Raw genomic sequence first — 27,365 nt, 5'->3', positions numbered from 1 at the left:
ACTCGAATAGGCCCTGTTGGGGCCCGCTGGGCTGACTGCCCCGGGACTCACAGCAGCAGGTAGATGAGGATGACGACGTTGAGGGTGCTCAGTTGCGCCCACCAGCCCCTGGGCGTCTTCGTCGTCTGCCTGCCTGGCCACGCCCCCTCTGCCGGGAAAAGGAGCGGTCACTGATGGGGGGAAGGCAGGGCTGTGGTCCTTAGCTACCCTGGGAGGGATCGGGGGGATCTGCCACTGCACAGCCCCCCAGGACTGCCAGCCGCCCTCAGAAGCCTTCATAGCAGCCACCCTCTGCAGCCAGGAGATGACCCCTCCAGGGACTGGCTTCCCTGCCTGGTGCCTGGTGCGTGTAACGGGTGGCAGCCAAGGGAGCTGCAGGACGGCCTGCGCCAGGTCCATGCCAAGCGCCTGCAGAGGGGCCAGCTGGCCCAGCTCTGCCCCCGGTGTCAGTCGGGGGTGGCTGCAGGGAGGCCAGCCTGGTCAGACTCGCCTTGACCCTGCAGCAGGGCTGGCGAGGAGGCGATGTGCCAATGCCCTGGCACCAAACACCGCAACAGCAGCTCTTTGCCCTATGGGCAAAGGTGTAGCTGGGAGGCACATCTGGAGCCTGCTAGGACCCGCTGGGATGGGGGCTCAGCAGCCAAGGGATGCCAGCTACCTCCCTTCCCAGCTGCCCAGAGCTATAAGGGACACACCTGTCACAATGTCCTGAGTGGCTGCAGACGGGTGCCCGTTGACATGTGCTAGGGATGGCCACCGGGGAGGGCCCATGGAACCACCTTAGCTCTGCACTGGGGCACAGTGCCCACAGGAGAGCAGACACAGGGGCTCCCGCCTGGGTACCCCCACCCCGAGCCAAGCCAGGGACCCTGAGTGGGCCTGAGGGATCCACTCACCTTTGCTCGGCACTGCCATCTCCTCGCCCTCTCTGCTCTGCTTCGGGCCCAGCCCGTCTGCATACACAATAGGATACCCAGTCACTTGGCGCTGCCTGTGCCCAGCCAGGTGCCAGGCTCCCGTGTGCCGCCCCCAGGGAGGTTGGGGGGCTGTGGCTTGTGGGCCGGGCATGGTGTGTTCTGTCTGCCTTGGGGGGTTCTTGTGGCCCAGACAGGGCAGGAGATTGGGGCCACATGCCACCAGTCACCAGCTCTGCCCCGCCATGGCTCTGGAAGGGGCTGAGTGGAGGCTGGTCAAACTCATTCTACCTAATACAAGCGGCTGTCACTGGAGCCATGCTCCTAGCCGGACGCTGTGACACTCAGAGGCAGGCCGAGGGCGCAGGATGCTGCCTGGAACGGAAGAGAAAGGAGGCCCCTAGGGAGCTCCTCGCTGCACGCTCATTTGCACGTGGGCTGCTGAGTGTGCGAGGGCTGCGGGGCCAGGCTCTGGGCAGGGGGCGCGGCTGAGGGCCCTGGCTCACCTTGCTGGTCCAGGAGGCCGTCAGACTCGAGGGGGTTCAGCTCCAGGTCCGATTGGCTCGAGGTCTGAAAGGGGAAAAGCTGCAGGTCGCAAAAGGGGCCCTGGGCTCCCTCCCCACTGCTCGCTGGTCTCTGCCTCCTCCTGCCATTTCCCCAGCCCCAGCCCCAACCTGCTTCCGAGTCACAGCACCGCTCAGGGCTGGCTGCTCAGAGCAGTTAGACCCCCAAGTCCTCACTCTGGCCCCTCGGAGGTGCACAGAACTCCTGCCTCACCCTGCCGGTGACTAGCCTCCCTCAGCACCTCAACTTGCCGGACAAAATTCTCTCGGCACCTAAGTTCCTGGGCCTGGGCACCGCTGCCTCCCTGTGGGCACCTGGATTCCCGCCTCCTGCCTGCACCCAGGAGTGAGTCACAAACCCAGGGGCGGCGGGCGTCTGGCGGGGCCCAGCCGGTGGCGTGTTTGGGGGCCCAGGCCCCACTCAAAGCTGCTGCCACCCACCTTAGCCATTAGCCCGGGGGTCAGAGCTCCCTGATGGGATGCGGGGGACCCCCAGGTTCAGTTCCCCCATCTCTGGACGAGGGGCAGACAGAATCTGAGGAGGGGTCTCGACCCACTGAGCTAGGGGACAGTCTGACATGGGTTGAACTGCAGCCCCGAGTCCTGGGCAGCCCCCGTCCAGCAGCTCCGCCAAGGCTCCCCCCAGCCCAGGGTGGCTTCTGAGCCACTCGTGCTGCTCCTGGCGCCCGTGTCTGAGCCGGGCCCTGCCGCGCCCCTCAGGCAGGGCCCTAGTCCGATAACAAGCACAAGGCCAGCTCGCAGCTCCGGGCCAATCAAACCCAGGGTGGGGGTGATTCATGCCCTGTGATCTGGCTGGGATTGCCAAGGGCTTTGTGGCGAAGGGCAGGGGTGCCAGAGCCCTGGGTGACACTGGGCAGGGGGCTGCTGAAAACAATGGGGCCCCTGCTGCATTCGGAAGTGCCCTGCTCAGTGTGCTCCCCGTGCGCTTTGCAAAGACACTGGCAATGCCAACGGGTTTAAGTGGCAAAGGAGAAGCCTCGGCTTAGGGATCCCCAAGGCAGGGAGGGAGAGGCCGCTGAGGAGCAGGGGGCCAGCTCAGGGGTCTGGCTCAGCCTGGGGCTTGGATTCAGAGCCCCTCCCACTCCTGGGAGTTTAGAACCGGGGTTGGGCTTTGCCCACAGTTCCGTGTGCCCTGGGTTCACAGGTCCCAGCTCCCCCACAGGGGGTGTCTGACTGGGGCAGCCCGGCCGAGAGCGGCAGAAGGGGGCACGGAGAAGCCCCAGACAGCCAGGACTGCTGGCCCGCAAGCCACCTCCACCCAGACCAGACAACATGAGTTCTGGGAAAGCCCAAGCCCCTGGAGCTGGGCAGCAGCCGGGTGACCAAGGGCACGTCCAAGCCACCAGGGTGCCCGGGCAGGTGTGTTCCTGCGCACACAGGGCTTAAAGAGTCACCCCCACCCACTTTGTGACCTGGCAGCATGGCGCCAAGTGGGTACTGGGCCGCCTGGACCGCGCAGAGCCCCGGGCACTGTCAGGGCCTCGGGGCAGCTGGCCCAGCTCTCAGGAATCTCCATGGTTTGCTAACGGCGGCACCAGCCCCTCTGCCCTGCTGCCCACAGTCTGTGCCACCAGCCAGGGAGTCGGGGACCTTACCAGAGACTTCTCGTGGAGCTGCTCGGAGCTGGTGTTGGCGGGCGAGGCCAGGGGGCTGGTGCCCGTGCTCCCGTCCTGGACAAGAACAACGAGGAGAGTGAGCCCCCGGCAGGCAGCAGAGCCTGCTAGACGCTGGCCAGCCCAGCCCTTGGTGCACGGTGCACAGGCAGGCCAGGAGACGGAGGCTTCCCCTGACCTGGGGGACGGCTCCCAGGCACAAGGAGGCCCAGGATCGGTCACCTCTGGGACCTTCTTCCTCAGCGTGTACATTAGCTTGACTCACTCCCTCCGGTCTGGAACACATGGGCCAGGGGCAGGAACGAGGGGCATCAGCCCAGTGCGTGGGGCGGGGGGGAAGAAGGTCTGGCATGGCCGTGGGGACTGAGGGGCACCGACAGAGCTGCAAGAGTAAGGGGAGCCCGGGATGGACTAGCTGGGGATCAGGATGGCGGGGCATTAGCAGATGGGCATTAGCATTTCAGCCCCTTCAGCCAGAGACACGGGAGAACAGGCACAAAAGCCTGGCACAGTCCCCACCTGCAGGTGTTTGCAGACCGATCGCAGCAGCTGGTACGTGGCCTCCCGGGTCCGCATCGAGACAAAGAGAAACTGCAGGAGGAGAGAGGGAGAAGGGATTGGCCTGATTCCCGGGGAGCGCACAGCCGCAGCGTCCACCCTCCCACCACTCCCATGCCCACTCCACCCATGCTGGGAGCTGGTTCCCCACCCATGTGGCTGCCTCTATCCCAGGCTGGTCAGAGGAGCTCGCTTGTCCACTCACTGCCCACCAGTTCATCCCTCCAGCCTCTCACCACTACCGATGCTTTTCACTGCACTCCCCCAGTCCTCAGTGGGGTTTGTGCTGCTCCTGGTGCCAGGGGCAGGGGGGCACTGCATGATCTGCCCTGTGCTTGGGACTCGCTCTGCTCCCGGTGCCAAACGGGGGAAGGCACCGCATGGGCTACCCCGGGCTCACTCCGCTCCCTGTGCTATGTGGGCGGGTAGATGCACCACGTGCCTTGCCCTCTGCTCGCACCTTCTCACCCTCCACGGTCCGAATGCTGAGGGCGTTGGGCACCAGCAGCGCCGTGTTGGCCTTCTTGAGGACGGTGATGGAGGAGACGGGGATCACCACCTGCAGGGCGAGAGGGGTCCAGTGGGTGATGGGCCCATCGCTCATGGCATCACGCCTGCTCTGGGAGGGGCGAGGCCCCAAGGCCAGGGACATGCCCCTGATTGCTTTGGTCCCCAGGACCCAGGGCAGGCGGGGGAGTTGCACCCCACGGTGGCAGAGACAGGAGCTAGGAGCCGCTGGGGTGCCAGAGCGGCGAGGGTGGGGTCGGGCACGTGGGGGTGGGGATTGCCTCCTCCAGCTGTGCCCCGAGGGCTGAGCCATTGCCCCATGGTCCCTGCGGGAGCCCCTGACATAGACCCCCCCCAGGGGCCTCCTCAGCCTCTGACACCAACAGCTAACCTGGGCGCCTGGCAGCCACTGGCATCCCATGCCAACACCAGCCAGCTCCATAGGCCTGATGGGGGCCACTCCTTGACCTCCAGCTGGGTGCTGAGCCCCTGGCCCGGGCGTTGGTGCCAGGCCCGGGGCAGCACCACAGAAGGCCGGCCACGGCTCAGTAAGGCTGCCTGGCACCTGTGCCAGGGTGGAAGCTCAGAGGGCAGCTGTAGAGAGCCCAGAGGAGCCGGCGCGTGGGGCCCAGCTGGGGTGGCCGATGGTGAGCAAACCCGCTGCTGGGCTGGCTTCCCTGGGGGAGGGGAGCGCTGCCCTCGGGGGCTAGAGGGAGAGGAGATAAAAACACGCACACAGACACCCCCACCCCACACATTGCCCCCCCCACACCAACCACACATCCCAGCCCCCTGCCCCCTACATGCATCCCACCCACCCCCTCCCCAAGCCCACCTCCCCTCCCCCACACATCCCCACCCGCTCCCCATCCCATCTCCCCGCCCCCCCACACCTCCACCCCATCCTCCCTCCCTTCCCTCACACCAACCACACATCCCAGCCCCCTGCCCCCTACATGCATCCCACCCACCCCCTCCCCAAGCCCACCTCCCCTCCCCCACACATCCCCACCCGCTCCCCATCCCATCTCCCCGCCCCCCCACACCTCCACCCCATCCTCCCTCCCTTCCCTCACACCAACCACACATCCCAGCCCCCTGCCCCCTACATGCATCCCACCCACCCCCTCCCCCACACAACCCACACGTCCCATGCCTGTCCCTCTTTCTCCTCCCCCCCCGTGCTACCAGCCCACGTGAGCCACCGTGGGGCGCAGGGGCCCTACCTTGACGTCCCGGAGCAGCATGCTGCAGTGGAAGCAGATGTAGTTCTGGGAGACGTAGAGGCGCCCGTGATAGGGGACTTCCCTCTGCCAGGCACAGGAGACACCTGTGGGCGAGGGGCAGAGAGGCGGGTGAGTGGGCAAGGCATGGGGGGGCAGGCGGGCGGCTGGGGAGAGCGGCACTCACTGTCCAGTAGGGACTCCTCCTCGGGCATCTCCTTGAAGGCCTTGTGGTAGCTCGCCAGGCGCTTGGCTAACTGGGGAGGGAACAGGGGCAGCGTCAGTCCTGGAGAACACGCCCTCCCCCCCGCCCTGCATCCCCGGAACGGGCCCGAGGGTCTGCTGGGGCTGGCAGCAGCTTGGGGCCAGCTCAGAACCCCCATGCTGGGCACCATCCCAAGGACTATCAGCCAACCTTGAGATGTGCCCTGACACTAGGACGGGCCCCCCGGATCCCATGCGGTGGGGGAGCAGGGAGGAGGCACACGCGGGACCTGATGGAGGCTGTGGGCACACAGGGACTTGTCCCAGTTCTCCCCCTGGCTGGCTGGGGGGATGGGTACCCCGGGACCTGCCCAACGCTGCCAACCCCTGTCCAGGAGAGCCGGCTCTCCAGCAGCTGGCACAGCCCAGTGCTAATGCCAGGTACTCTGGCAAATGGACGGTGCCAACCCCCCACCCAGCGACCCATCCTAATACCCCTCATACGGGCATCCCACCCCCCCGCAGGTATCCTAACTCCACCCCCAGCACGAACCCCACCCCCTGCCCTGGCACTCCTCTCAACCCCCCCGGTATCCCAAACCCACCCCCTGCACCGATCCTAAACCACAGTGCCCATCTTCCCATCATTCTTGGGGAAGAAAACTATTAGAGCCTCCCCTGGGATAGTGCTTGGGGTGTGCTATAGACCACCGGGATCTAATCTGGATATGGATAGAGCCCTTTTTAATGTTTTTAATGAAGTAAATACTAATGGGAACTGTGTGATCACGGGAGACTTTAACTTCCCAGATATAGACTGGAGGACGAGTGCTAGTAATAACAATAGGGCTCAGATTTTCCTAGATGCGATAGCTGATGGATTCCTTCGTCAAGTAGTTGCTGAACCGACTAGAGGGGATGCCATCTTAGATTTGGTTTGGTGAGTAGTGAGGACCTCATGGAAGAAATGGTTGTAGGGGACAATCTTGGCTCAAGTGATCATGCACTGATTCAGTTCAAACTGAACGGAAGGATTAACAAAAATAAATCTGCAACTAGGGTGTTTGATTTCAAAAGGTCTGACTTTCAAAAATTAAGGATATTAGTTAGGGAAGTGGATTGCACTGAAGAATTCATGGATCTAAAGGCAGAGGAGGCCTGGGATTATTTTAAATCAAAGCTGCAGAAGCTATCAGAAGGCTGCATCCCAAGAAAGGGGAAAAAACTCATAGGCAGGAGTTGTAGACCAAGCTGGATGAGCAAGCATCTCGGAGAGGTGATTGAGAAAAAGCAGAAAGCCTACAGGGAGTGGAAGAAGGGAGGGATCAGCAAGGAAAGCTACCTTATTGAGGTCAGAACATGTAGGGATAAAGTGAGACAGGCCAAAAGTCAAGTAGAGTTGGACCTTGCAAAGGCAATTAAAAGCCATATAAATAAGAAGAAAACAAAGAAAGAAGAGGTGGGACCGCTAAACACTGAGGATGGAGTGTAGGTCAAGGATAATCTAGGCATGGCCCAATATCTAAACAAATACTTTGCCTCAGTCTTTAATAAGACTAAAGAGGATCTTAGGGATAATGGTAGTGTGACAAAGTGAGACTGTTCTTAATGACAGGTTTCAGAGTAACAGCCGTGTTAGTCTGTATTCACAAAAAGAAAAGGAGGACTTGTGGCACCTTAGAGACTAACCAATTTATTTGAGCATAAGCTTTCGTGAGCTACAGCTCACTTCATCGGATGGATTCTGTGGAAAGTGTAGAAGATCTTTTTATGTACACACAAAGCATGAAAAAATACCTCCTCCCACCCCACTCTCCTGCTGGTAATAGCTTATCTAAAGTGACCACTCTCCTTACAATGTGTATGATAATCAAGGTGGGCCATTTCCAGCACAAATCCAGGGTTTAACAAGAACCTCTGGGGGGGGGGTGGTGGTAGGAAAAAACAAGGGGAAATAGGTTACCTTGCATAATGACTTAGCCACTCCCAGTCTCTATTCAAGCCTAAGTTAATTGTATCCAATTTGCAAATGAATTCCAATTCAACAGTTTCTCGCTGGAGTCTGGATTTGAAGTTTTTTTGTTGTAATATAGCAACTTTCATGTCTGTAATCGCGTGACCAGAGAGATTGAAGTGTTCTCCGACTGGTTTATGAATGTTATAATTCTTGACATCTGATTTGTGTCCATTTATTCTTTTACGTAGAGACTGTCCAGTTTGACCAATGTACATGGCAGAAGGGCATTGCTGGCACATGATGGCATATATCACATTGGTGGATGTGCAGGTGAACGAGCCTCTGATCATGTGGCTGATGTGATTAGGCCCTGTGATGGTGTCCCCTGAATAGATATGTGGGCACAGTTGGCAACGGGCTTTGTTGCAAGGATAGGTTCCTGGGTTAGTGGTTCTGTTGTGTGGTACGTGGTTGCTGGTGAGTATTTGCTTCAGGTTGCGGGGCTGTCTGTAGGCAAGGACTGGCCTGTCTCCCAAGATTTGTGAGTGTGTTGGGTCATCCTTCAGGATAGGTTGTAGATCCTTAATAATGCGTTGGAGGGGTTTTAGTTGGGGGCTGAAGGTGACGGCTAGTGGCGTTCATTTGCAAATTGGATACAATTAACTTAGGCTTGAATAGAGACTGGGAGTGGCTAAGTCATTATGCAAGGTAACCTATTTCCCCTTTTTTTTTCCTCCCCGCCCCCCCCACGTTCTTGTTAAACCCTGGATTTGTGCTGGAAATGGCCCACCTTGATTATCATACACATTGTAAGGAGAGTGGTCACTTTAGATAAGCTATTACCAGCAGGAGAGTGGGTTTGTGTGTGGGAGGGGGGAGGGGGGACAAGGAGACAAAGAGACAAGGTGTGACGAAGCGGGACTGTTCTTAATGTTTCCTCTGAATAGTGTGGGGGTGCCTCAGTTTCCCCATGCAGTTCTTAAGTATCTAGGGGGTGGGATAAGGGTGTATGATCATTGCAGAGCCCTAGAGGGCAGGTGTGTGCAGGGGTCTGGACACAGAGAATGGCCAACACCCTGTTTTCTGGCTACTGATGGCCTGGACCCTTCCCCCCTGCAAGGTGAGAGCTAAAGGGTTGGAGAACAAGGGAATCAGGTGACCTCCTGGCCCCGGAAAGGGACAAAGCCCAGAGGAGGAGGGGCTGGAGGGAGTTTCAGTTTGGGGCTGGCTGGAGACATGGGGCTGGAGGGAGTTTCAGTTTGGGGCTGGCTGGAGACATGGGGCTGGAGGGAGTTTCAGTTTGGGGCTGGCTGGAGACATGGAGTGAAGGGCAGACGTGGTTGTCTGGCTCACTGCCCCCAAAATGGACCCAGCTGAGGGGTCTTGTTCTCTGCACCTGCAAGCTCTGTTTTAGACCATGTTCCTGTCATCTAATAAATCTCTGTTTTACTGGCTGGCTGAGAGTCACATCTGACTGCAGAGTTGGGGTGCAGGGCCCTCTGGCTTCCCCAGGACCCCGCATGGGTGGACTCGCTGTGGGAAGCGCACGGAGGGGCAGAGGATGCTGAATGCTCCGAGGTCAGACCCAGGAAGGTAGAAGCTGTGTGAGCTGTGTGTCCTGAAGACAGTCTGCTCACAGACAGGAGACTGCCCCAGAGTCCTGACTGGGTTCGTAGGGAGCAGTTCCAGAGCATCACTCAGGGACTCCGTAACAGGTAGCATGACAAATGGGAATGAGGATATGGAGGTAGATATTACCATATCTGAGGTAGAAGTGAAACTCAAACAGCTTAATGGGACTAAATCGGGGGGCCCAGATAATCTTCATCCAAGAATATTAAAGGAATTGGCACATGAAATTGCAAGCCCATTAATCATAGAATCATAGAATATCAGGGTTGGAAGGGACCCCAGAAGGTCATCTAGTCCAACCCCCTGCTCAAAGCAGGACCAATTCCCAGTTAAATCATCCCAGCCAGGGCTTTGTCAAGCCTGACCTTAAAAACCTCTAAGGAAGGAGATTCTACCACCTCCCTAGGTAACGCATTCCAGTGTTTCACCACCCTCTTAGTGAAAAAGTTTTTCCTAATATCCAATCTAAACCTCCCCCACTGCAACTTGCAAGAATTAGCAAGAATTTTTAATGAATCTGTAAACTCAGAGGTTGTACCATATGACTGGAGAATTGCTAACATAGTTCCTATTTTTAAGAAAGGGAAAAAATGTGATCCAGGTAACTATAGGCCTGTTAGTTTGACATCTGAAATATGCAAGGTCTTGGACAAAATTTTGAAGGAGAAAGTAGTTAAGGACATTGAAGTCAATGGTAAATGGGACAAAATACAACATGGTTTTACAAAAGGTAGATCGTGCCAAACCAACCTGATCTCCTTCTTTGAGAAAGTAACAGATTTTTTAGACAAAGGAAACGCAGAGGATCTAATTTACCTAGATTTCAGTAAGGTGTTTGATATCGTGCCACATGGGGAATTATTAGTTAAATTGGATAAGATGGGGATCAATATGAACATTGAAAGGTGGATAAGGAATTGGTTAAAGGGGAGACTACAATGGGTCCTACTGAAAGGTGAACTGTCAGGCTGGAGGGAGGTTACCAGTGGAGTTCCTCAAGGATCGGTTTTGGGACCAATCTTATTTAATCTTTTTATTACTGACCTCGGCACAAAAAGTGGGAGTGTGCTAATAAAGTTTGCGGATGATACAAAGCTGGGAGGTATTGCTAATTTAGAGAAGAACAGGGATATCCTACAGGAGGATCTGGATGACCTTGTAAACTGGAGTAATAGTAATAGGATGAAATTTAATAGTGAGAAGTGTAAAGTCATGCATTTAGGGATTAATAACAAGAATTTTAGTTATAAGCTGGGGACGCATCAATTAGAAGTAACAGAGGAGGAGAAGGACCTTGGAGTATTGGTTGATCATAGGATGATTATGAGCCGCCAATGTGATATGTCCATGAAAAAAGCTAATGTGGTCTTGGGATGCATCAGGAGAGGTGTTTCTGGTAGGGATAAGGAGGATTTAGTACCGTTATACAAGGCACTGGTGAGACCTCACCTGGAATACTGTGTGCAGTTCTGGTCTCCCATGTTTAAGAAGGATGAATTCAAACTGGAACAGGTACAGAGAAGGGCTACTAGGATGAGTCGAGGAATGGAAAACTTGTCTTATGAAAGGAGACTCAAGGAGCTTGGCTTGTTTAGCCTAACTAAAAGAAGGTTGAGGGGAGATATGATTGCTCTCTCTAAATATATCAGAGGGATAAATACCGGAGAGGGAGAGGAATTATTTAAGCTAAGTACCAATGTGGACAAAAGAACAAATGGATATAAACTGGCCACCAGGAAGTTTAGACTTGAAATTAGACGAAGGTTTCTAACCATCAGAAGAGTGAAGTTTTGGAATAGCCTTCCAAGGGAAGCAGTGGGGGCAAAAGATCTATTTGGCTTTAAGATTAAACTTGATAAGTTTATGGAGATGGTATGATGGGATAACATGGTTTTGGTAATTAAATATTCATGGTAAATAGGCCCAATGGCCTGTGATGGGATATTAGATGGGGTGGGATCTGAGTTACCCAGGAAAGAATTTTCTGTAGTATCTGGCTGGTGAATCTTGCCCACATGCTCAGGGTTTAGCTGATCACCATATTTGGGGTCGGAAAGGAATTTTCTTCCAGGGCAGATTGGAAGAGGCCCTGGAGGTTTTTCACCTTCCTCTGTAGCATGGGGCACGGGTCACTTGCTGGAGGATTCTCTGCTCCTTGAAGTCTTTAAACCATGATTTAAGGACTTCAATAGCTCAGACATAGGTGAGAGGTTTTTCGCAGGAGTGGTGGGTGAAATTCTGTGGCCTGCGTTGTGCAGGAGGTCAGACTAGATGATCATAATGGTCCCTTCTCACCTAAATATCTATGAATCTATGAATCCCAATCCCCATCCCCACACAGATCCCAACCCCCCAGAATCCATTCCAACCCCCCTGCCGCAGGTATCCCAACCCCACCCCCAGCACCCATCCCAACCCCCCTGATATTCCACCCCCCCAGCATCCATCCTAAACCCTGGTTGCCATCCCAACCCCCAACCCCACAGGGATCCTGACCCCCAGAGTCCATCCCCACCCCCCGCACCCCATGCCAGCTTCGGGGGGACTTACAGAGGACGAGGTGGCCCTCTGCCTGCTCAGAGCCGGCTCCTGTTCGGTCTCTTTGGAGAAAGACAGGTCATAGGTCTTTGATCTGAAATGCACCAGAGGCCAAAAGTGAGAGAGGCAGAGCCCTGGACAGGGTGGGGGCGGGGGGGAGTCCTCACAGGGCAGGGCTGGACTCAGGGGGCAGGCAGGCAGGCCGTAGGGTGAGCAGGTGTCCAGTTTTAGACTGGAACACCCAATCGAAAAGGGACCCTGGCGGCTCTGGTCAGCACCACCAACCAGGCCAGTAAAAGACCGGTTGGCGGTGCTGCGGGGCTAAGGCAGGTTAGTCCCTACCTGTCCTGGCTCTGCCCTGTGCCCCGGAAGCGGGCAGGAGGTCCAGCTCCTAGGCAGGGGGGCCACAGGGCTCCGCGCGCTGCCGCCGCCCAGAGCACCGGCTCCGCACTCCCATTGGCCGGGAGGGGCACTGGGGAAGGGGCGGGGCCTCGGGGAAGGGGCAGGGTTAGGGTGTTCAGTTTTGTGTGATTAGAAAGTTGGCAACCCTAGCAGCACAGGGAGGCACTGAGGATGGTCTGGGTGGGAGAGGGGGGTGCACTGTGACTGTGCGGCTTTCCAGGGCAGTGTAGCTCGCCTGGGCCCACGTGTGCGGAGTCTGAGAAGGGAATTTCGGGGGTGGTGGGGCCTTGTTCTTGGGGAAGGTCCCTGTGGGAGCGGCAGGGCCTCACCTAGAGAGGCTGGGGTGCTTCCTTGGCTGGGGGGCATCGCTCCCCGTCTCCTCCAGGCTCTGCCACTTCTTCAGCTCCAGCATCTTCTTCTTGCTCTTCTTGAGTTTCCCGGAGCTGGCGGCAGGGTCAGCCAGGCCGCTGGGGAGGGCAGAGAGCAGGGTGGGGTGACAGGCGCCCCCAGCAAGGAGCCTCATTCCTGCCCCCTCATCTCCCCAAGATGGAGGGGGGGATTCGATTTTCCTGCTCACCTAGTGCCCCAGCTGGCAGCTACCGTCAGTGCAGACGGCCCACCCCCTGCCATCACTCCCGGGGTCCCTGCTGTGACACGGGTGCGATTCCTTCCTGGCCGATGGCCGTCCCCGCCCTCCCCAGCCAGCCCCACTCCAACCTGCAGGCTGTTTTCTCCCATAGGTAATGGTGGTGCTACCCCAGGCCATGGAGAAACTCCAGAGACACGTGGGGCAGCTGAGTGATGCCCACTGGCTCCCTGCCCCCTCTGCCCCGCCCAACCCCCCCCCCGGGTCTGGGGGGTCTTTACAGCTGAGTCCCCAGGGAAGAGTTTCTGTGGCTGATCTTAATGGGGAGGGGGCAGGGCTCTCTTCACAGCACAGCCAGCCTGGGGGGCTGCAGCAGGGGGGGTGGGTCCCTGCTCTCCAGTCCCCAGCTGCACCTCCTCTAGGACTCGTACCCCCCCTGCCATGGACCGTGGCAAGGCCTTTCCGTGGCCAGGTGCAGAACACGACCTGGCCCCGTTTCTGATGTCCTCCACCCTCCCTTGGTCTCAGACAGGCCGATCAGATGGCCCCGGGGGCAGGGTGGAGTGAGGCACACCCCTGCTGAAAAGCCAGATTCACAGACACAGCAAAGGGGGGAGGGGAACAGAGCGAAAGGGCCAACAAGCTGCGTGACAATCCCACAGCCAAGAGAGGGCAGCGTCAAACGGCCCCAATCCCAGTGCTGCTGCCACTCAGCTGGGCCCAGCCGAGTCTCAGCCCTCCACAATCTGCACACGAGCTGTATGAGCTTCTCCGTCTCCTGCTTCTCCGCAGAGGGAGGCTGCTGTGAGATCTCACAGAGCACGTCCCATCAGCAGATCCCGAAAGCGCTTTGCATAGGAGAGCAGTATCATTACCCCCATTTTACAGATGGGACAACTGAGGCACAGGGAGGGGTGGTGACCTGTCCAAGGTCACCCAGCAGGCCAATGGCAGAGGTAGGAGTAGAACCCAGGTGTCCTGTCGCTGACTCCAGTTCCCTATCAGCCCAACCACGCTGCACCGGCAGATTCCATCCTCCCCGCACAGCACCAATTAGCGTCATAGAATCCTAGAATATCAGGGTTGGAAGGGACCCCAGAAGGTCATCTAGTCCAACCCCCTGCTCAAAGCAGGACCAATTCCCAGTTAAACCGCCAACTGGCGGAACAAAAGCATAAAGTCCATTTTTCTGCCTTTTCATTATTTTTTTTAAAGGGGTTTATTCATTTACTTGCTAACTCACAACATGTAATCACTCGCAACAAGTGTCCCTCCCACTAGGGCAGGGGTGGCCAACCTGTGGCTTCGGAGCCACATGCGGCTCCTTGTCTAGGCACCGACTCCGGGGCTAGAGTGACAGGCGCCAACTTTCCCATGTGCCGGAGGGGGGCTCACGGCTCAACCCCTGGCTCTGCCACAGGCCCTGTCCCCACTCCACCCCTTCCCCACCCCTCCCCTGAGCCTGCCGTGCCCTCGCTCCTTCCCCCCCAGAGCCTCCTGCACGCCACAAAACAGCTGATTGGGAGGTGTGGGGAGGCGCTGATCCGCAGGGCTGCCGGTGGCTGGGAGGCGCTGGGAGCGGGGTGGGAGAACTGATGGGGGGCTGCTGACATATTCCTGTGGCCCTTTGGTAATGTCCATTGGTAAATTCTGGCTCCTTCTCAGGCTCAGGTTGGCCACCCCTGCCTTAGGGGAATTAACAAGGATTGGCTGTAATTAGCTGGAAGTTAATAATACTGTGTTGATACAGTGCAAGATCAGTTTCAGTTTGTGTAATACCCTGCATGTCAGATGGTAACAGCATCGGGGCAGATTCTAAAGCCCTGACCCAGAGCAATGGAACTGGAGGGTTCTCAGTAGATTATGGAGCCTTTGATTTTTGCTTCCTAAGGCAAAAGGGAGATAAACACTCATGTTTCAGGGCGTGGCATGACCTGACCTTGAATCATGGGGGTCAGGAGGGAACTTCCCCTGGGGGAATGTTATCTCATCACTGCAGGGATTCTTGCAACTTCCTCTAAAGCAGCTGGAACTGGTCACTGTTGGAGACAGGATACTGGGCGTGATCTCCCCTTGAAGTCAAAGGGAATTTTGCCTGTGCAAGGACTGCAAGGGTGGCCCAACCTGCCTTTACCTTCCAATGAGGTTTGCAAACACCAATCAATTCATTCTCACAACCCTTTCCATGCAGTAAGGGCTGTTCTCCCCCATATACACACAGCTGGGCAGGGGATCTGAGCAATTCCTGGCCTCCAGCCCAGTGGCCGGACCTGTCACCCCTCCCAGCTCCCTCTTACAGAAACAAATGACCCAGACAGGAGTTTACCCCTTGGGCGGTTGTGTTCAGAGCGGGTTAAATCAGGGAGAAGACTGCATTGTGGAATTGTTCCCTTCCCACTGCCTCTCGCCCTGTGACAGCCTTGTTTGCCTTTAACATCAGATTAACCTCTTCCCCCCACCCCCACAAAACCCTGAACAGCATGAGGCCTGGAGCTTGGGTAATGGGGTGCCCTGTGCTGCCGGGGGGGGGGGGGGGAGGGGAGGAGGAGAGAGCTGGGTTTCCTGCAGCACTGAATAAGCATGTCTTTTCTGTTTGAGCTCTTCATCCCCTCAATCTCCCCAAGCTCGGGCCCATGTGGGGTGCACAGCATCCTGTGTCAGTGGGGGCTTGGGGGTGATCAACATCTCCCAGGATCAGGCCCATTGAGATGAGGGAACCTCTGGCTGTTCAACCCTGACCATTCCTGCTGCTGCTCTGAGCCCTGTGACACTGCCTGGGAACTCGGGGTTCCAGGCCTCCTGTTGGCGCCAGCATGCAGTGGGAATAGGGAGGCGACATGGGGACCATGGGGAAGTTAAGTCCAGTGGCTAGGGTGTGAGCCTGAGACTTTAAAATCTGAGTTCAGTTCCCAGCTCTGCCACAAGCTTCCTGTGTGCCCCCGGGCATGTCACTTAGCCTGTCTGTGCCTCACGTCCCCCTCTGGACAATGGAGAGACTAACCCGGCCCAGCCTCGCAGGGGTGCCTGCTGGTGATAAAACCCTTGGGGGGAATCCCACAGTCAAAAGCCCTGAGCTCTTTAAAATGACTGTGCTGGTTTCCACGGGCATCCTCCCCTCTAGGGCAACACTACACCCCACACGCAGGCATCGCGAAGGCATAACGGTACTCTGAGCACATGCCAACCAGCCGCAGCTCAATCAGTCCACAGCTCTGTCCAAACACCCATCTGGGGCCTGATAGAAACATCCCAGTGTCCTCAACCATGAAAAGAAAAAGAGCTGCCCATTACCCATCCCAGCCTGACCTCTCCTCCTCACCACAATCAAAGGCCCTGCCGGAGTATTTATAGCTCTATGTTAGCGCAGGCCTCTTTGGACAGCGTGGGATTTTATGGGTAAGAGCGGAGGATGGCGAGCCAGGACTCCTGGGTTCTGTTCCCAGGTCTGGCAGGGCAGCCTGTTAATTAGAGAGCGGACTTGGGGACGGAATCCCTAGATTGCCAGCTCTGGGAGGAAAAGTTACCTAGTGGTTAGAGTAAACAGAGTGGCGTGGGGGAGAGGACTCCTGCGTTCGAGTCTCAGCCATGACACTGGTTTGCCATATGGCTCAGCTTCCCCCATTGCTAACAAGCCCTCGGTGCAATCCCACGGCACACGAGAGACGCTCTACTGAGAGCAAAGGGATTTTGAGTCTCTGTTGCCGAGTGGGAGTTGGCATCATGAAGGGGGGAGGGGGAGAGAACAGGAGACGAGCCTGAGCTGCAGAGTGGGGGTGCTCAGAGCTGTACCTTGGGGCCCTTTCCCACCTCTGCGTGGGGGCCAAAGCACCCCCACCCTGGCTGAGATCAGAGCCCACCGGAGCCAACACACACCCTTTACCTCATCACTGAGACAGCTGAGGGGTCGCGTCCCACCCCGGCTCCCATGGGTTCCCACTTGCTCTGCTGGGCTCCGGATCCCTGCTGCACTCCAGCCTGTCTGCCTCACACACTCCTCTCCTGGCTCTGATGCTCCTGCCCCTCAGCCTCCTCCCAGCTGGCTGGGAATGGGAAGGGATGCCTTGTATTCAGCTGGCCCAGCTTGTTGGGACCAGCCCAGTCGAGTTTGTAGGGAGGCGTTGCTCCAAATACCATTTCCTTAAAGGGCCGGACCCAGAGAATGAACACTCTTGCTGCAAGCACATGGCCCTTTGCCCACCAGCACATTCCTCTCACTTGAGTGTTGACCTCACTTCCCAGGATCTGCTTGGGCAGATCCTGCTCTGAAAGCAGAGACCAGGTGTGCCTTTAGTGTGTAACCACTGAATCAAACACTCCCCAGCCCAGGGCTACAGCATGGGGATGCAGTGTCCCAGTCCTGCAAGTCTGGCCATAACTGTTGTTTTGGTTAAAGCCCCAGCCCCTGGAGTCATGTGAATATGAGAGAATCACAGCTTGTAATAAAAAAAGAACAGTCATTTCTAGCCCTTGTGGTTGCAGAGAAACACTGGAAAGGTAACCCCTAATGGCCCGAAAGCAAGGCAAAACCCTGTTTCTTTAAAAGGCAATTTTTAAGCCAGTCTCATGATTTCTGAACACCTGGACTTGGCAGCTCTGATTTACCTGAACAATATTTCCAAAGAATGTTGTTGTTTTTCCAGAATGATCAGACATTTTTAGCAACATTTTTCATCACCGATCTATTTTCAAAATAAGATTTATTTTTTTTAAAAGGGTTTTGGCGTTATTTTAGGGCAGGAGGGGTTTGGTTTTTTTCCCTCTCCCCCCCGAAACACAAATTTTATTTTGAAACTTAAAAAACAATGTTTTAAAATGTCTCATTTCAGAAAATGGAACCACAGGTAACGCTGCTGATCAAAAATCAGTAGGAAATATTTATTCTGTGGTGCTATTTTGAAAAACACCTATTTTGGGGGAAATGGTCCCCAAAAGGGCATTCAATGAAAAATTCTTTAGTTGAAAAAATTCTTTACCTGGTGATTCCTGGGTTGTGCCCCCGAGACCCTCCACCTGATAAAGCTTCACCCTGCAAGGTCTCAGCTCCATCTCCTGGGCAGATTATTGACAAATCCAGAGATTCCAGAGCCAAAAGACACCACTGTGATCCTCTAGCCTGATCTTCCCCATGACAGGGGCCAGAGAACTTCCTCAACATATTTCCTAGAGCAGATCACTTAGAAAAACATCTGAGCGTGATTTAAAAATGGCCAGGGATGGAGACTCCACCACAACCTTCGGTCAATTGTGCCAGTGGTTAATTACCCTCATTGTCAAAAATGTATGCCTTCTCTCCAATCTGAATTTGTCTAGCTTCAACTTCCAACCATTGGACCATGTTAGCCCTTTCCCTGCTAGACTGAAGCCTCCATTATCAAATATTTGGTCCCCAGACTGTAAACAAGTCACCCCTTAACCTTCTCTTTGTTAAGCTAAATAGATAGAGCTCCTTGGTAAGGCAGGTTTTCCAGTCCTTTAGAGAGACAAGGTGGGTGAGGTAATATCTTTTGTTGGCGAGAGAGACAAGCTTTCAGTCTTACACAGAGCTCTTCTTCAGGGCTGGGAAATGTACTGGACCAGCTAAATACAGATTGTTTAGCATAAGGAGTTAACATATCTCAAGGGCCCGCTCAAGGTGCAGTGGCCCGTAAACACCCCTGTCAAGGTTCCTCCCCCACTCTGAACTCTAGGGTACAGATGTGGGGACCTGCATGAAAGACCCCCTAAGCTTATTCTTATCAGCTTAGGTAAAACGCTGCCACCACCAAAGTGTTACACAAAGAATAGGGGAAGTGCCCACTTGGAAACATCTCCCCCCGAAAATATCCCCCCAAGCCCTACACCCCCTTTCCTGGGGAAGGCTTGATAAAAATCCTCACCAATTTGCATAGGTGAACATTGGATCTTAAGAACAATGAAACAAACCATTGGATCTTAAGAACAATGAAAAAGCAATCAGGTTCTTAAAAGAAGAATTTTAATTGAAGTAAAACAATCACCTCTGTAAAATCAGGACGGTAAAAACCTTACAGGGTAATCAGATTCAAAACAGAGAATCCCTCTAGGCAAAACCTTAAGTTACAAAAAGACACAAAAACAGGAATATACATTCCATTCAGCACAGCTTATTTTATCAGCCATTTAAACAAAACAGAATCTAACACATATCTAACTAGATTACTTATTAGCCCTTTACTGGAGTTCTGACCTGCATTCCTGCTCTGGTCCCGGCAAAAGCATCACACAGACCGAGAGAACCCTTTGTTCCCCCCAGCTTTGAAAGTATCTTGTCTCCTCATTAGTCATTGTGGTCAGGTGCCAGCGAGGTTATCCCAGCTTCTTAACCCTTTACAGGTGAAAGTGTTTTTCCTCTGGCCAGGAGGGATTTAAAGGTGTTTACCCTTCCCTTTATATTTATGACAACCCCTGTAACCACAGGACAAAAAGGAGCAGGGGTTGTTGTAATAAGCCATATACTGGTCCAAGAAAAGCTCTTACCTTTAATATCCTGGGACCGACACAGCTACAACAACGCTGCCTACAACAGTGGAAGATATTCTAATCTTTTAATCACTCCAGTGGCTCTTCTCTGAACCCTCTCCGATTTATCAACATCTTCCGGTCAGCAGTGACAGCTCAGTCATGCTGGATTGATAGCTCTGGACATGGGGGAAAGGGGCTTGGGACTCCTGGGTTCTTTGCCACTGCTTCACTGCATTACCTAATTTCACTTCCCTTTCCTGCCCCTCGGTTTTCTTCCTGATGGAAAGGGGATGGGGATTCCCTCCCTGACCCTTAACTCATTACCATCTTCAAAGAGCAGTTCGAGAGCCTTACAGATGGCAAAGGATAGCGAAGCATTATTGATTCTACAGGAGTACTGTGTTTTCCCAGCAAAACATGCACTCTCTGTTTGTGGTGGCTTTATCCCCTCTACCGAGGGAAAAATCTCAACAAGCAAGAGCCACAAGCAGAGCATACACGTCTCCTGGATGTAACGGGGCCAGGCCCAGCCGAGCTGCTGAGAAACAGGGGGGTTTCCCTCAGAAAATGTTGGTGGAAATGAAAATAAATGTCATTTTCTCTTGAGCAGGGAGGCAGGGCATCCTGGGAGATGAAGTCCAGTTGGGGAGCCCAGCCCAGAGAGGATAATAGCGACCGAGGCACCATGGCAGCATTTCGGGGTTTGGGGAACTCTCGTCACGCAGAGAATCCGAGTCGAACCCCCACGTGCCGGTCGAACCACGGTTGTGATGGGAAAGTTTGGACCAGCCCCAACACAGCAAAGAAAGGCCTCGCTGTTTCCCAACTCCATGCCCCATAGGGCTGGTGGGAGGGGCTCGGGGCTGAGGGGGTGGCATTTCCCAGGGTGCCGCCAGCAGAGTGGGTGTTGCTCTCCCAGGGTGCAGGGTTGCCGGTTTTGTTTGGATGTATCCCTGGAGGTGTCATCACATGACATCATCTTTGATTAAAGATTAATCTTTAATTCCTGGAGACTCCTAGACACCCTAAAGGGTTGGCAACCCTACAGGGAGCTGGACAGTGCCCAGGTGGGCAGGGGAGCACAGGGCTTTCCCTACAGGATCCCACTAGCTGAACGCCGACTCTGGCCCATCATAACCTGCCTTAGCCTTGTTTGCACACAAACGTGGGCTCTCTGGGTCTGTATTGGTGGTAAAACACCCTAATGTGGACACAGTTACACCAATATAAGGGAAGGGAAATCAGCTATACCAGTAACAGAAACCTTTATTCTGGTATAACTGTGTCCACACGATTGGCTATACTGATAAAATTCACACACCCCTAACCAAACCGGCAGGCCAGATTCTGCTCATTGACACAGGCATAAATTCGGAGTCACTCCACTGAAGTGACTCTGGATTCACACTGGTGTAACTGATTAGACGCCATCCAGTGCACAGGCTCCCTGGGAGAAGGTAGCCTCAGAGACACTTATCAGAGGACAGCTCTTCCTCTGAGCAGGGCAGTGAAGATTCTGCCGCCATGCGCCAGACTCTGAGGGAGCCATTAGCCCGTGCGCAGGCAGAAGAGCCAATGGAGTGAAAGAAGCAGACCCATACACCAAGCTTTCCAGTCGGCGGAGGGTGGTTTGTGCACACTATGTTCAAGAAGGCAGTGGGGCCGGAGCCCTTTCCAATTTCTCATGCACACGTAGAAGCTGTATCTACCCCTGGTGGCAGGCAGAAGGGCTGTGCCTTTTACTTGTTTGCACCTCAGGCATTGGCCAGAGATGGGGATGGCCAACTGTGCCACGGATGATTATTGCTTTCAGCGTCTGAGGTATACAGTGCAGCACCCACAGGAAGGGGAAATCAGTGCCACTGTCCGAGAGACCGTCGCGTGGGGCTGGTGGAGAAGGCACCAGGGCAGCGAGGTTAAATCCTTCATGCAGGAGAAGCAGCCATGGCTGAAATTCCAGTTGCACTGTGCTGTTCTACCCCAGAGATGGCCACATTTCAGTGTGGGAAGAGCCTATACATGGTAGCAAAGCTGTGGCCATATAGAGCTTATTCAGAGCTGTTTCTATAGTCACCACAGCTAGATGTCCCAGTAGGAACAATGTCTGGCAAGCCGCTAAATATACCCCTTGTATTTTACACACGTCAAGTCAGAAATGACAGCTCATTTGCACTCAGAATGCCTTTTGCTTTTGCAGCATCTGCTGGGTAGGAGATGAATTCAGGCCCATTCTCTGTGCGTCACGTCCCTTTCCTGACATGAGCGGTATATTTGGACTCCTGCCTTCCCTGGGGAGTTTCTATTTCTGGTGGTATGAGTGGGTCGCATGGTGGATCTGGGCTTTGGGTTTTAAAATCTTAGCTTGTTGAGAAGAGAGGAGAACAACCTGTACTGCTCCGGGCCTCACGCTTATCTCCTGGCTTCCAGCAGAGCTCGAATGGGATCAGGAGGAGCTGGAAATAGTGGTTTGGGCCCATGCTGGCCAGTTTGTGCCATTGTTATTTATTGTTGGCCCCAGCCAAGGACCAGGTCCCACTGCGCCAGGTGCTGTTCAGATGTAACAAAGCAGACAAGCCCAGGTCCTCAAAGGTATTGAGATGCCTAATTCCTATTGGAATCAGTGGCAATTAGGTGCCTAAATACCTTTGAGGTCCCAGCCCCTGGGGGCTTGCAATCTACATGTCAGACAGGCCACAGGAGGGTGAGGTCACCAGCAGGCAGACAGAGTTAAGCAGCAAAGCAGAAGGCCCAGCGTGTCCCTGGCAGGAGGGCATTACTGGCAGCGCTGGAAGGCTTCAGGAGGGATTGGGGCAGCTCTATGTGTTTTGCTGGGGAGGCTTTGCCATGCATGGGTGGGGACAGGCAGGGAGACACTGGTGGGAGACTTGGGCAGGTGAGGTTGCTGTCCCCAGGAGAGCGCAGGCCGGATCCACGGCTGCACAGCTCAGGGATGTGATCCCTGGGGTGGGCTGGGATGGCAAAGAGCCTTAAAGCAGCTGGTGTGTGAGATGCTGCATTGCACACACGCTCCTTGTCTGCACACAGAAAGCCCTCCCCAGCATACCCCTGCCCTACAGAGCCACCTATTGCCAACCCACCTTCATGCTTCCCCTGCGAGAGGGCTCAGGAACCACTCCTGGGCAGATGCCACAAAGCCACCACCTTGTCCTGCACAGCCCTCCTCGGTAATGCGGAGGGGGAAGTTCAGTGTGAGAATGGTTATGCAAAGGAGAGCTGGGATCTCTCTACTGACTGGCTAGGAATTATCCCCTTTCATTTATTTATTGCCCCATCTTCCTCATCTCACCCACCTATAGCCTCCTGTTTTTTGGAGTGTGATTTTTGGGGTAGGGGCTTGTAGCAACTGGCATGGAACTTGGAGGGAGGAACACAGGCTGCAGGAGGGAAGAGTTTGTGGGAAGGCACCCCAGAGTCAGTCTGGGTGCACATGGCTGGAATGTCTGCTGCAGCTCCAACTCCTCTATACATAGTCCTCCTAATAAAGAGCCCCTTTAGTTTTACAGGCATGGAGTCTTCTCCTGGTATTATGCAACCCATGAAACATGACTGTCCTTGGTTATACGTTTGTAAAGCACCCAGCACAAAAGCCTGGCTGTGGCTTTTAGATGTTGCTGCAACATTAATGTTAAATAATGAAGAATAATGGCATGCAATGCCTTGCTGCTACAGGACGAGAGAGACACCGAGATAGAATCTCTTATTACTGGGGGTTTGGCTGGCTTCCACTGAACGATTCACTAACCCAGCCCACAGCTGTGAATTCAGGATGGATGACTATTACTGACCCCAGTCCATCTGTATATGCTTCACAAGGGAGGTCAGGATCATTATCTCCATTGTACAAGCAGGGAAACTGAGGCACAAAGAGGCCAAATGGCTTGCTTAAAGCCACCCTGTAGGCCAGGGGGACTTTGGGGGGAAGCACCCAGACCGGCCAGGGGTTCTCTAGCCCAGCACTCTCCACTGGACCACAGTATTCCTTTGAGCTACTGCACCCTGACAGAGCCCCCTTCTAGTGCTTTGTGGCTGCTGCTTTCTAGTGGCTGGGCCCTGCTACACATAGTAGCTAGTTCTTCAGCTTGTGTGGGGCAGGGAGGAGGATCCCCTCCCCTCTGCTGTGTGTAGGGAGGATCGTGTCTGTGGACTCAGGTTCATCACAGTGGCAGGGTAGGAACCTACCATGACGGTGGGGCTGGGAGGTGAAAGGACAGCGCAGGGCTGGGGCCGAGCCGGGATTCGGAATCCACCTGCCCCTCTCATGCCCAACAAAACGTCCGATTTCTCCCAGCGTTACAGGGAAAAGAAAAAACAAGCTGCCCCTCCACGGGGTTACCCACGTCTGCCACAAGGTTGTTTCCTCTTTCCCAAGCCTTGAGATTTTATGATGGTTTGCACCTTGCTCCCAAGCTCTCTGGCCCCTCCGAGATGATGATTAGCTGGAAAGGCTCCAGAAACACATGTTCCTGCTGGGAGTGAGCTCAGCACAGGGCCCATCTGCATGTTCTGAGGGCCTGGATACCCCGCCCGGGTAACTGCACCCACCCATGGACAGGGGAGAGGAGGAGAAACCCCTCCCCCAGCGGAGGGAGGAAGAGGGTGTCTGACCCCAGGGTCGCTGAGTTGTCAAGCTGCTGCTGGGTGTTTTGCTGATCAGCAAGAGCATGCACGGACCCCGCTGCGGACAAATGATGGACCCTCTGCCATGGCAGGCTTGGCCAGTTTTTTTCCTGGAGATAGGGAGCTTTGCTGGTCTTGGGAGATGCTGGCCACTGCCCAAGGCAGGATGCTAGGCTAGATGGCTCCCAGCCTGAATCTGCCTGGCCTTTCCGATGGTTACCTGACCGCTGTTTCCTTGTCCGGGGGAAAAGTGGTCGAAAGCGGGAAGGCCCAGCAAGGGAGTCCTTACATGTAGTGCTTTTCGTTGTGTGAACCCAAACTCTACAGTCTAGTGCCTAGAGCAAGGGAGTGGGGCCAGGACTCCTGGGTTCTATTCCCAGCTCCGTTTCAGACTCAGTGGGTGACCTTGGGCAAGTCACACCCCTTTCCATGCCTCAGTTTTCCCAGCTGTGATACAGGGGAGATTATACTCCTGCCCCATTGCAAATAGCACAGGGCTGTGTAAGTGCAGTGATTTCCCTTTGCGCACACACACACTTCCAGCAGCAGGCCCCTGATATGAGTCAGTGACTGAAGCCCTACAGCATGCCCAGGGGTGGAGATATCATTCTCCCTCCTTTACAGATGGGGAAACTGAGGCACGGGGTGGGGGCATCACTTACTCAGGGTCATCCCAGGAGCATGTGGCAGGGCTGGGAACAGAGCCCAGGTCTCATGCCTCACCCACAAGGTCATGCTCTGTGCCCTGTGGAGACGCCCAGGGCCGAGCAGGCACATCCAGGCCACCAGGGTCCCTACTCCGACCAGCTCGCTGATCTCCCTGTGCCAGGTCAGGCCCTGTGATGCTGGCAAGTGCTGGGCTCACAGCAAAGCCCAGCCCAGGCTGCCGGAGGGGAGTGACTGGCGCCCTCCCCTCCTGGCTCTGGCCGCTGCACAGGCACCCCCGGCACAATGGGGTGATGCCAGTGGAGAGGCGGGGGGGGTCATATCACCCCACAGCAGACAGGGCAGGCCAGCACTGCTGAATGTCTGGGGAGGAGAGAGCTGTGCGTGTTACAGCTGAGCTGCCCCAGCCCACAGAGGGGGGCAGCGCTCAGACACCGGGTGGGGGACATGCATAGCCCAGGGCACAAACTCCTTCCCCTGGACACTCCACCTCCCTCAGACACCCCCTCCCACCGCCATTCCCACAAACCACAGCCCCACTCGCACCCTGCCCCCCAAACCACGCACCCCACTTCCTCCCTACCTCCACCCCAACACCCACAGCTCCTGGGACGCCCACACCTGCCGCAGAACCAAGCAGCCACAGCCACCGGCCCCTGGATCAAGTCTGCTGCAGGCCCACGCTGCAGGCCCCGAGAGCAAGACAAACTCTCCAGGAACACACCCCAGCCCTACCGGCCCAGGGGCTCTGAAGAGCTTTATAGCCTTTAGCAGGTTCCATGGCCCAGCCTTTCCAGGTGGGGGCCTAGCCTTGCAGCCACCCCCAGGGGAGGAAACTCAGGCATGGAGCCGGTAACAGATTTACTCAAGGTTACATTGGGACTCTGTAGCCAAGACAGGAACTGAACCCAGGACATGTACGGTGACAGAATTCCTACTCTGCCCTGGTGGGTCCTGTGCTTATTGGCAGATTTGCTCGCCTCAGAGGTTCACGGCAGCCCTCAGTTTGGCCACTTTTGCTAGTGGCTCAAACCTGCCGTTCACTCAGCTAACCTCATCACTGGCCAGCGTGGGGAAAGGGAGAACAATCCCCACAGTCTCCGCTGATCCACGATGTAGGTCAGGAAACAGCCCAGAGACCTTTCCCTCTGGTGGGACCCACAGTCCAGGTCAACTCCTCCTACATTGGAAGGTTTGGGGGGAGCCCAGGCTCACCCTCTACTCCGGGTTCCAGCCCAGGGCCCTGTGGATTGCAGCTGTGGAGTGCCTCCTGGAACAGCTGTGTGACAGCTGCAACTCCCTGGGCTACTTCCCCACGGCCTCCTCCCAACACCTTCTTTGTCCTCACCACAGGACCTTCCTCCTGGTGTCTGATAATGCTTGTACACCTCAGTCCTTGAGCAGTCCGTGTTCTCACTCTCAGCTCCTGGTGCCTCTTGCTCCCAGCTCCTCTCACACACACCACAAACTGAAGTGAGCTCCTTTTTAAACTCAAAAAGAAAAGGAGTACTTGTGGCACTCCTTTTCTTTTTGCGAATACAGACTAACACAGCTGTTACTCTGAAACCTTTTTAAACTCAGGTGCCCTGATTAGCCAGCCTGCCCTAATTGAGTCTAGCAGCTTCTTAACTGGCTCCAGGTGTCCTAATTACGCTGCCTGCCTGAATTGCAAGTTCCTTCTTGTTCTGGAACTGCCCGTTACCTTACCCAGGGAAAATGCACCTGCTTAATCTGGGACTAATATATCTGCCTTCACTCTCCTGTCGCCATCTGGCCTGGCCCTGTCACAGCACACAGAGGAATCAAACCCAATACACCCCTGGACACACCCCCAGAGGAATCCCCAGGGAGTCTGGGTTAATTTAGCCTGGAGAGGACAGACTGGACCAAGATCTCTCTCCCTACATGCGCGTGCTGGGGCACTGGAACTAGGGGTGACAGCATCCGAACGTCTCACACAGGGGTTACAGGTGTGTTTTCCCCCACTGCGAACGCTGTCCCAATGCCTCTGCCGCGTAGTGTTTAATTCATGCCAGGGCTGAGCCCCGGAACTCTGGTTGGCAGTTCAGAGCCCCGGCACCTCTGGGCTTGGCAGGGCTGGTCCCTGATACCTCTGGGCTTGGCCATTCAGAGCCCCGGCACCTGGGCCCGGCAGTTCAGAGCCCCGGCACCTCTGGGCTTGGCAGGGCTGGTCCCTGATACCTCTGGGCCCGGCAGTTCAGAGCCCCGGCACCTCTGGGCTTGCCGCATCAGTTATGAAAATAAAAAAACTGCTTGAGCCCCGGCGTGTCTTTCATTACAAATTAAGCCCTGCTGCCATGTGCCCGTACGCTAGCAGTGCCTGCATGTGGGTGGCTGGGCACCGAGAGACGCTGCAGGCCCCCTCCCGGAGGCTGCTCCTCAGGGCACGGGGGTGGGGGGGTCCCTCAGGGGCAGGCTGATGGAAGGGCTGGGGCCAGCCCTAGGGCCCCAGGGACAGCCCGCTCCTAAACGCCTGGAAGGAGAAATCCACTTACGGCTCCCGCGCCTCGCCCAGGGCATTGTCCGCTCCATTGAGCTGGGGCTCCATCGGACACGCTTCCCTCATCCCCTGGCCGCGCTCCTGTCTGTCCGTCTGCAACTCGGCAGAGGGCGAGTTCAAAGCTCAGAGTCCGGCGCTGGCTGGAACTGGGCTGGCCTGGGGGACTTGCCCGCAGGAAGCCTGCGCTGATGTCGACGCTGAGAGGCCCTGGCGCACCAAGGGCTGCTCGTTCCTAGCCACAGTGACTCCGGACTCTGTTCCTCGTGACGGTTTCCCCGGCGACCGGTCAGCAGGTGTTTTCCGCCTTCAAGGAAATCCAAGCATGGCAAAGCTGCCTCTGCA

General features: G+C 55.6%; 1 protein-coding gene across 4 annotated transcripts in view; it reads right to left on the bottom strand.

Moving 5' to 3' along the window:
* LOC140903111 (uncharacterized) overlaps positions 1-27,365 on the bottom strand; it is a 32,208-nt gene extending 4,843 nt beyond the window's left edge. Inside the window, exons 1-12 of one of the 4 annotated variants that reach the window (XM_073323887.1) lie at positions 27,019-27,088; positions 16,599-16,980; positions 12,462-12,599; positions 11,743-11,824; positions 5,587-5,656; positions 5,403-5,506; positions 4,112-4,228; positions 3,631-3,702; positions 3,094-3,168; positions 1,421-1,484; positions 897-953; positions 52-148 (exon numbers count right to left, since the gene is read on the bottom strand). In XM_073323887.1, the coding sequence (XP_073179988.1) occupies positions 52-148; positions 897-953; positions 1,421-1,484; positions 3,094-3,168; positions 3,631-3,702; positions 4,112-4,228; positions 5,403-5,506; positions 5,587-5,656; positions 11,743-11,824; positions 12,462-12,599; positions 16,599-16,645 (923 nt within the window). In that variant the 5' untranslated portion in view covers positions 16,646-16,980; positions 27,019-27,088. Of the gene's footprint in view, positions 1-51; positions 149-896; positions 954-1,420; positions 1,485-3,093; positions 3,169-3,630; positions 3,703-4,111; positions 4,229-5,402; positions 5,507-5,586; positions 5,657-11,742; positions 11,825-12,461; positions 12,600-16,598; positions 16,981-27,018 lie in introns of all 4 variants that reach the window. The other 3 variants (XM_073323888.1, XM_073323885.1, XM_073323886.1) reach the window with 3 other exon arrangements.

Source organism: Lepidochelys kempii, chromosome 25 (genome assembly GCF_965140265.1).
Source record: "Lepidochelys kempii isolate rLepKem1 chromosome 25, rLepKem1.hap2, whole genome shotgun sequence".
NCBI classification, from domain to species: domain Eukaryota; kingdom Metazoa; phylum Chordata; order Testudines; family Cheloniidae; genus Lepidochelys; species Lepidochelys kempii.
This window is presented reverse-complemented; position numbering and strand designations above follow the sequence as displayed.